At 49.6% G+C, this 9,826-nt stretch overlaps 1 protein-coding gene across 1 annotated transcript in view; it reads left to right on the top strand.

The window, feature by feature from the left end:
* Nucleotides 1–3,834: 3,834 nt before the first annotated feature.
* The window catches only part of ADAM10 (ADAM metallopeptidase domain 10), a 116,562-nt gene continuing 110,570 nt past the window's right edge, over nucleotides 3,835–9,826 (top strand). Inside the window, exon 1 of the mRNA XM_055118351.1 lies at nucleotides 3,835–4,150. Coding sequence (XP_054974326.1) covers nucleotides 4,096–4,150 — 55 coding nt within the window. The 5' untranslated portion in view covers nucleotides 3,835–4,095. The remainder of the gene's footprint in view (nucleotides 4,151–9,826) is intronic.

Genomic DNA, 9,826 nt, shown 5'->3' with positions numbered 1-9,826 from the left:
GGCTCCGACTTAGGGCCTTAGTTCTGCTTGCTACAGAAGTTCTTTAAGTTCCCATTCCTTATTAACTCCCAGCATCATCAGTTTTTGATTTTTGTTTTTGGGCCACACCCAGTTGTGTTCAGGTCTTACTCCAGGCTCTGCACTCAGGGATCACTCCTGGTGGAGCTTGGGGGATGGTATGGGGGTGCTGGAAATCGAGCCTGAACCAAAAACATGCAAGGCAAGCACCCTCACCTGCTGCATTGTCCCTCTGGCCCCCAGGCTTCAATTTTTTTTCTTTTTGGGTTACACCTGGTGATACACAGGGGTTACTCCTAGCTCTGCACTCAGGAATCACCCCGGCGGTGCTCAGGGGACCATATGGGATACTGGAAATCAAACCTGGGTCGGCTGCGTGCAAGGCAAATGTCCTACCCACTGTGCTATTGCTTCAGCTCCCAGGTTTCACTTTTTTAAATCCTCTATATGTGCATTTAAATTTTGATTTGTTTTGTTCCTCATCCCGTTCCTTTATCATGATTACTATAATGCTTGGGGTCGCTCATATATGACTGTGGTGCTTGCTGGGGGTCGTGCACATCGAGTCTGAGTGTTGGCACATGTGCTTTCCAGGGCTCATCCTTCTTTATTTTTTTCTTTTTGGGTCACACCTGGCGATGCACAGAGGTTACTCCTGGCTTTGCACTCAGGAATTACTCCTGTCGGTGCTCGGGGGACCATATGGGATGCTGGGAATCAAACCCGGATTGGCCATGTGCAAGGCAAGCGCCCTACCCACTGTGCTATGCTCCAGCCACAGGGCTCATCCTTCTTAAGCTGTGCTCTGGGGTCAGGGTGGTGCTCACTCGTGCTCACTGGGGAGCACGCACAGGTGCTGGTGAGTGCTGGAGATTGCACCTTCTGCTGCAGTTCTGGGGGTGCCATACAGAGTTGCCCAGTGCATGTGGGCAGTGCCAGGAACAAAGCTCAAGGCTTTCTGATACAAGACACTCGATTTTATTTTAACTTATAGGGCGTTTGGGCCATGCCCAGCAGTGCTCAGGGCTTACTCTAGGCTCTGTGCTCAGGGATCAGTATCAGACCAAATGCAGTGCTAGGGATGGAGCCCAGGTTGGCTGTGTGCTCAGGAAGTGCCTTACTCATTTGGTCTTCCTGAGCCACTGCAGACTTTAACCAGTACACTATCTCTTGGCCCACTAGCCATGCAATTACTCTCCTCTCCTCTTGCCCCTTCCTCCCCCCTCCTTTCTCCCTATCTTCTCATTTCCTCTTCCCTTTTCCATTTCCCTCCCCCTCCTTTCTTCTCTTTTTTTTCTTTGCCATATCCTGGTAATCAGGGGACCACGTGGTGCTGGGGAATTTTGCTTGGTTTCGGCACATGCAAAGCAAGCACCTTTCCCACTGCACTATCTTTCTAGTCCTGTGAGGCAATCTTTTAAAGTGCAGTAGATCATCAGTCATCTTTAATCAACCCAGTGAAACATCCCAGTCTGCTTGTGCTGCCACATTCCAAGTTTCGCTCCCCCTGTACCACTTCATCTATTCTCTTTGTTACCCCACTGCGATCGGAATCATCTTTTTTGTTTGTTTTTGGGCCATACCGCTGTGATCAGGGTTATTCCCAGGTCAGTACTCCTGGCAGTGTTTGAGGGCTATGTGGTATGAGAGAACAAACTAGGGCCTTCTGCATGCAAATCACTGGTGATCTAAGCTGCTGAGCTGTAGCTCCCATTCCATGATGTTTTAAAAAACACCTCTCTGAGGGGTTGGAATGCTGAACTGGCTGAGCATGTTCAAAACATGCTTTGTATGCCTGAGGCCCTGGGTCCTGGGAGCCACGACTGATAAACGGCTGATGAGCACTACTGGGTGTGGCTCCCCAAACCATTTTAGGGGTGACATCTGGTATTTTTCAGGAGCTCAATGATCAGTGCTGTGATGCTGGGGATCAAATGAGGGCCTCGTGCCTGCAAGGCCTGCAGTGTAGCCCACTGAGTTTCTCTGACATCCTCTTTTTATAGCTGTGATATAATGTGGTGTGGCCCACACATACCAAAAACCAGCCCCGCAGCTCTCGGTCTGGTCCTGGTGCCAGAGTGCCCACAGAGTGTACAGCACTCGAAACCAAGAGTGCACATGACACGCAGCAACAGCAGGAAGAGCAAAGGGGGAAGATGAATGCCACCCCAAGCACAAGCGTGTGCTGCTTGTTTCATTTTCTCTGGGGGTTGCTGGACCGCCTGATCTTTGACACAGGGGTCAACCCTAGCTGAGCTGATGGGGTCTTCTTGGCAATGCTTGCTGCAGGGTGGGCACCATGGATGGGTGCTCAGGTCCAGCAGAGTGTGGGGCCACCATGGTCACAGAGGGTGGTGCTGAGGACTGAAGCCAGGGGCGCCCAGTCTGCCAGTGATGTGCTTTGCTCTCCCTGCTAGTTTCCAGCCCAACAATTGTGGGACTGGGGTTTCTGTTTGTTTGTTTGTGGGCTACACCTAGTGATGTTCAGGGGTTGCGCCTTGCCCAGCACTCAGGAATTACTCCGGGAGATGTTCAGGGGACCTTAAGGGATGCTGGGGTTGAATCCAGGTTAGTTGTGTGCAAGGCCAGTGCCTTACCTACTGTACTATGTCTCCGGCCCCATGTTTCTAATTTCCTGGTGCTGGGGATTGAGTCCAGGTTCTTATACCTGCAAAACATGTGTTCCATACCACTTAAAGCTGGTCCCCCATTTTAAGCTTTTTAAAGAGCCTCCATACTATTTTCCATAATTGCTTTACTGAGGTCCCCACAACAGCATGCAATGGGTCGCTTTTCTCTGCATCCTTATTAACATTATCTCCTGTTTCTGATGATAGTTCTAGTAGGGGTGAGAGGTGCCGTCATTGGCATTTTCATTTTCTTGATTAGTGAACTTTTCTTGTACCTGTTGGCATTGTCTTTGGAAAAATGTCTATTCAGTTCCTTTGCCCAGCCCTCATCCCCCCCACTTAGAGGCTACCCCCAGCAGTGCTTTGGGGACCACCAGAGTTACACCTCGGGATTAACACCAGGTGCTTTTACGTCTTGAACTCGGGTATCACTCCTCCCCAGCCCCCAATTCATTATGAAGGTTGAGGAGGAAGGTCAAGGAGCTTGTGCTCCCCTTCAGGACTTTCACGCTTTTCGGGTCTTATGTTGAAGTCTTTAATCCTTGCATGGATTAAACGCAAGTTTAAAAACGGAAGTGAATCACTGAGAAAACGGAGATTCCGCTTCGGCGAAGTTCGGGTGACGGTGGCGGGCGTGCGAGTGCAGACGTCGCCGGGGCTGGCTTTGTTTCCGCGCGCCGCCGGGGAGCCCACCTGGGCAGCTCCGGAGGCCGACGGCTCCGCCGCGCAGAGGCGCGAGGCGGCCACGGTCGCGAGCGCGGCTCGGCGGTGCCCGCAGCGGCCCCCGGGGTCGCCGGAGCAGGAGCGCTGCCCGCGACTCCGCGCCGCACGAAGCCGGGCCAAAGCACAAACGCTCCCTCCGCGGGTCAGGTACCGCGCGGAACAGGGCGCCGGAGCCCCGCCTCGCGGCACGCGCCGTCCCCGGCCCCGCGGCCGCAGCGGGATGGCGCCAGGGGCCCGCGCGCTCCGGCGGGGCGGCCGGGCCGAGGCCCCGCCTCCCGGCCCAGCCCCGCGCTCCAGGCCGGCAGGAAGCGGCGGCGGCCCGGCCGCCCGGGAAGCAGCCCCCGCGCGCATGCGCACGGCCCCGGGGGAGGGGGAAGGGCGGGAGGCGGGGGCGCGGTGCCGCGAGCCCGTTGGGCGCCCGCGCGTCACGTGGCGAGGAAGGAGGCCGTGGCCTGGGGCTCTGGAGAGGGAGGCGGAGGCACGGGGCAGAGCGAGGGAAGGGGCGCGGGGCCGGGCGGCAGGAATCGGCGCGGGGGAGGGAGGTCCGTGTTTTGGCGGAGCCGCGCGCGTCGGCCGGCCCCTGAAGTGGAGCGACAGGGAGGCGCTTCCCGCTGCTCCCGCGGCGGGCGGTCCCGACGTCCCGCGGAGCCTCGGACCGGCCCCCGGAGCGGCGCCGGGATCGATGCGCTGCTGCTAGCCCGTGCGGCGGCGGCGTCGGCGGAAGATGGTGCTGCTCCGAGTGTTGGTTCCGCTGCTGTCCTGGGCGGCGGGGCTGGGAGGTGAGCTGAAGCCGGAGCGCGGCGCGGCCCGGCGCTCCCCATTGTCCCCCGCGGCCCCGGCGCGCTTCCTTCCGCGGCGGCCGGCGGCGGCGCGGGGCTCCGGCGCGGCCTATCCCGGCCCCCGCAGCGCCCGGCGGCCGGGGCGGGGGCGCAGGTGGCCGCGGCTGAGACGCGGGCCGGGCGGGAGGGCTCGGCAGGCGGGAGGCGGCCGCGGAGCGCAGGCCGGGGGCGCCGGGGCCCGCGACCGCTCCCGCCGGGCGCTCCCGCCGGCCCTGCCTGCCGGCCCTGCCCGGAGCGCGCCCCGCGCCGCCGCCGCCGCGCTCACTCGCGGCAAGTTGTGCCGGCTCGGCCCGGCCCCGCGGGCGCATTGTTGGCGGGGCCCGCGGCCACCCGCGACTGCAGCGACGCCCCCGCGGGCGCCCAGGGCCGCCTCCGCCTGCGGGTCCCGGGCGCCGCGAGGGTGTGTCCGCCCGGTGGGGCGCGGGGCGCGGGGGCACGGCTGGTCTTCGCGCGAGCCCACCCAAGTTTTCCGAAACTCTTTGCCTGGCACCGACGCATAATGTCTGGAGTAGGTTGGCAGAACCGGGCTCTTGCGACCCTCCCCCGCTCCAGCAGCCCCCAGGAACTCATATTAACAGCCCTTCACAAACCGGGTTTTGAAGACCCGGTTTTTACTTCCTGTCCTTGTTCGGACCAGCTGCATCCTTGGGTCAATGCAGAGTTCTAGGAAAACTTTCTGTTTCAGACCCAAAGTATGCCGTCCGAACCTTCTGTTTCTAGAGCAGTGGGCTAGAGGGGACAACATTCCGTAATGCTTTGGACGTGTAGCCTCTGGTCCTTTGGAATAGAGGCGACGGTTTCGTGTAGCTTGTTTTTACCGCTGTGTCTTGCACTTCTCAGAGCCATCAGAGCCAAGTCTGTTTTCCTTCTGGGTTCTGTTTGGTTCCAAGGATGCTACTTTGTTTGTACCTTGTATTGATTTGTTAGTTTAGATAAAGTGGTTCGCTTGTAGGTTTCAGGAGTGTGCTGGAGACCCTCGGTAACATTGTTTCATTTATTTTTGTAACAGTTCACATTTGTAGCTACTCTCTAATGGCTTCTAACAAATCCCTTTTCTGTTTTCACTTTTCAAAGTCGAGTTAGAAACTAGTTTCTAAGAGGTAGTAAAAAGCAAGATACTCACAAGGTCCTTGAAATTACTGATTAGCAGTATGTAAAATTGTCCTTTTGTTTTAATCAAAGGTTAAGAATCGAAAGTGGTGTAGGATAATGGTTGAAGAAAGTAAATTAACAGCGTAATCTTTAGTGTGTTAACATTGGCTCTTCAAAAAGTCCCTAAATTCAGATTTCAGGAGGTCTTTATAAAGTGTCATTTTGCTTTGGGTACTGGTTAAAAGATTGCTTGTTGTTAAGCAAAACTGAAAGGACAAAATTATTTTAAAATAGTGCCAAGAATATAATTTTTGTAATTTCTAGGTAGTATGTACTGTTTTCATCGATAATTTTGAGCTTTTTATGGTCAAGTTTGTAAGCTTAAGTGACCCTGATTTTTTTGACTGAAATGCATTCACACAGAATATATTTGTTTTAGCATATGTAGTGAACACGCTTGTGTAGATGGAAGTTGTGGTGAAAATGTGTACTTTAATGAAGAACTCATTTTTGGTATTTAATAAATTTAGTTGCTTCCCCCCATTCAGTACTTTTGTCCATCATTATTGGTTTGCATCAATTTCTTTTTTCTCGCATTCCCATGAAGTATGTGAAGTTGGAAGGAAAACTAAATTGTTCAGAATAAAAACTTCCCTTAAGTTGTTCATTTCTATTTCATATCCTCTCATAGTTTGTAAGAAGATACCTTAAAGTTTTGAGAGCTCGGCAAGTATCTGATAGGTATGTACTACAATACTAATGTAAAAGTACTTTTTCAAAAGTTATTTGTCTTAAAAATCGGCTGAAATGATTTTTATTAAATAGTCTGAAGAATATTTATATACATGAGACTTTTAATTCTGTGTATCTTACAGAATAATCAATTGACGTATTTGAAGGATCAAAGGTATTTAGTTGTAGCAGTAAATTCAGTCTTTAACATCAACTCTAGGGCATGATGTATTATTTTATAAAGACCTACCGTAAATACTTGGTTTGTACTATACATTTTGTAGATGTAAGTTTTCTGGAAGGGTGAGAGCCATCACCCATACCCTGCTAATTTTCTCCCAACTAATCTGGCTATCAGTGCCAGGGTCTGAGGATCACCTGGGTACCCCAATGGTGCTGGGTTACCCACTTTAGTTTTTAGGACTTCCAAACTCAGAGTGCATGCTGACTGCCCTGTGCTGTTGCTTGGAGGCTGTGGGGCCACCAGAGTCACACCCAGCAGTGCTTGGGGGCCACCAGGTGGTGCTGTGGTGGGAGCCTGTGCTGGGTGCAGGGGTCAGACTCTGGGCAGCAGCACACAGCCACACAACTCCAGACTCCAGCTGCTCTCTGCATTTCCTGAAGTGCAGTTTCTCATTATTTCTGTTGATGATGTTCTTGGTTGGCCTTCTTCACTTGCTTTTAGTAAGTTTTCCACATCTCTGCCTCTGTGCTGCTTCTTGTATAGATGAATCAAAATGGGGCAAACTATTTTTTTTTTTAAATGCTGTTATTGCTTTTCAGACTTTTTTTTGCTTTTTTGGGTCACACCCGGCGATGCTCAGGGGTTACTCCTGGCTCTGCACTCAGGAATTACTCCTGATCATATGGGATACTGGGAATTGAGCCTGGGTCGGCCGCATGTCCAGCTGCTCCAGCTGCTTTACAAACTTTTAATTTACTTGTTGGGGCATTTTTTTTCACTTTTCATATACTCTTCAAACTGTTAACAAAAGTCATGAGACTATTTTGACTCCAATATTAGGTTATTAGAATTAAAAAATTGATAATAGTAACAGTGAGGGTCTTAAGGAATTGTTATGTTTTCTCTAGGTCTCATTGAGCAAATAAGAAAACGTTTTTTTGTAATGGAATGAGATCCACAGGGATAATTAAGATCATGGAAATAGAAAAAAAAACCCAGGCATTTTCCTTTTAAGAAGTGTTGTAAATATGAACATGAAAATGAAATGGCATGATAAATTCAGTGTTATGTTTTCCCTGACATTGTTAGGGCATAGATGATAATTTCAGATATGAGAAGATTCCCATATAACAATTCTGGAAACATTCTTAAAATTTGGTCCAAGTTGGAGATGTAGCTCATTGGTAAGAGAGTTTGGTTTGCAGGTATAAGAGCCTGGTTTTTGGTTCTTTGGCTCCTGGGTGTGTGTGTGTGTGTGTGTGTGTGTGTGTGTGTGTGTGTGTGGTGTGTGTGTGTGTGTGTTGAGGTGGTATGTGTGTGTGTGTGTGTGTGTGTGTGTGGTGTGTGTGTGTGTGTGTGTGTTGAGGTGGTATGCCACATCTGACTTTGGGATCATTCCTAGTGTGTGTGTGTGTGTGTGTGTGTGTGTGGGGTGTGTGTGTGTGTGTGTGTTGAGGTGGTATGCCACATCTGACTTTGGGATCATTCCTAGTGGTATTCATACGCAGTGTCAGGATCAAGTCAGATTTGGTTTGATCATAAAAGGCAAGCACCTTTACCCCTATACTCTCTTCTAACCCCCGAAATGTTCATATTTGATGGAAGTTTTTCTAAGATTCATTTGACTCTTACTGACTTTTAAGTTGTACTGAACTTAAGCTTAGACTTTTGTTGTTTTGTTTTTGGGTCACAACTGGCTTACTCTAACTCCTGTGCCTAGATTTTTTTTTTCCTTTTTTTTGGTCACACCTGGCAATGCACAGGGCTGCTCCTGGCTCTGCACTCAGGAATTACTCTTGGCGGTGCTCAGGGGACCATATGGGATGCTGGGAATCGAACCCGGGTCGGCTGCATGCAAGGCAAACATCCTACCCACTGTGTTATCACTCCAGCCCCTAACTCCTGTCCCTAGGATCTCTTCCTGCAGAGGGTTGGAGAACCCTGGATGGTGCCAGGGATTTATCCAGGGTCAACCATCTGCATGGCAACTGCCTTACCTCGGGCATTATCTCTCTGGCCCAAGCTTCTTATTTTTATTTTTAGTTTCAAAAGTATTTCCAACTCCTTAGTTAGATTTCCTGGTTTCCTGGCTTTTTTTTTTTTTTTTGCATACTAGTCTTTTAAGATATTTGCCATGGGGAAAGTAAATAATTATATCTGACACTCTTCCACACAAAGTGAAGTAAGTTTTGAGACTTAGTTGGAATTAAATATACCAGCTTCATGTGGCTTTTCTTTTCTAGGACATATGTTTTAGCCTTATAGAGTTGCGTGCTAAAGCTCTTACTTTCTGAAAACTAGGATGGTTGTACTGATACCTCTCACTAGTTAAAGTAAAACAGGATAGACTGGAGAGAGGAAACTGATTAGTAACCAGGACAACATGAAAGAAAATGTGTATTCCGTTGGTTGCAAAGTAGATTATTTCCTAGTTGTGAATCATGAGAGCTTTGGCTTTATACTTAGCAAGCATGCTTTCAGCTATCTAATTATAATTCTCTGCAGGAATTTAAATGGCAAGAAATAGTGTATTCCATATTTAAATGAAAGAGTAGGCAAAAGGGAGACAACCGAAGTTTCCAGCATTTTAATTTATTATTTATTTATTTTTTTTGTGGTGCTATGCGGCAAACTCAGAGCCTCAGACTTCTTATAAGGCATATTTTCTACCACTGAGCCACATACTTGACCTTCCAGTAATTAAAAAAAAAAATTAGGGGCTGGAGTGATAGCACAGCGGGTAGGGCATTTGCCTTGCATGTGGTCGACCCGGGTTCAAATCCCAGCATCCCATATGGTCCCCTGAGCACTGCCAGGGGTGATTCCTGAGTGCCTGAGCCAGGAGTGACCCCTGTGCATTGCTGGGTGTGACCCCCCCAAAAAAAATTAATTTGCAGAAAGTAGCTGTTGTATGCTTCAGTTTTGATGATTTTGAGATATCTGTGAAGCTGAGTTTTTTTTGTCTTTGAATATATCTTAAGTGTAGAATGGGGGGGGGGCTGGAGTGATAGCACAGTGGGGAGCACGTTTGCCTTGCATGCGGCTGACCCAGGTTGATTCCCAGCATCCCATATGGTCCCCTGAGCACCGCCAGGGGTAATTCCTGAGTGCAGAGCCAGGAGTAACCCCTGTGCATCACTGGGTGTGACCCAAAAAGCAAAAAAAAAGTGTAGAACAATTTTGCTGAAGTAGGAAGTATATTTTTGGAATAGCTTAATGTAAAAATGTAAGTCTTTGTGAAGTACCAAAAATAGAGTTTATGTGAGAGGTTTGGGCAGGAATATAGCTTTTGGTCATTGTGACTGCCAATATGAAGCTTCTACAGAGGGCTGTGTGGCGATGATGGGGAGAGGGGAATCACAGAAACCACAGATAGGACAGAGAAACACTGACTGTCACCTGGAGCCCCATTCCCATCTCAGGGACACTCGGTCCAGTTTGGAGGCTTTACCTTTGCTTTTACTTTCACATGGGTGTTTCTATTGGGAAGGACCCCCAAGTTTCTTGTTTGTTTTTTTAGAGGAAGAATTATTAGTGATCTTTCCAGAAAACTCTTTAAGAGTCTACTTTTTATTTTTTAAAAAATTTAAAAATTAATTAAAAAAAAA

The sequence above is a fragment of the Sorex araneus genome, chromosome 10 (genome assembly GCF_027595985.1).
Source record: "Sorex araneus isolate mSorAra2 chromosome 10, mSorAra2.pri, whole genome shotgun sequence".
Lineage (NCBI taxonomy): Eukaryota > Metazoa > Chordata > Mammalia > Eulipotyphla > Soricidae > Sorex > Sorex araneus.
This window is presented reverse-complemented; position numbering and strand designations above follow the sequence as displayed.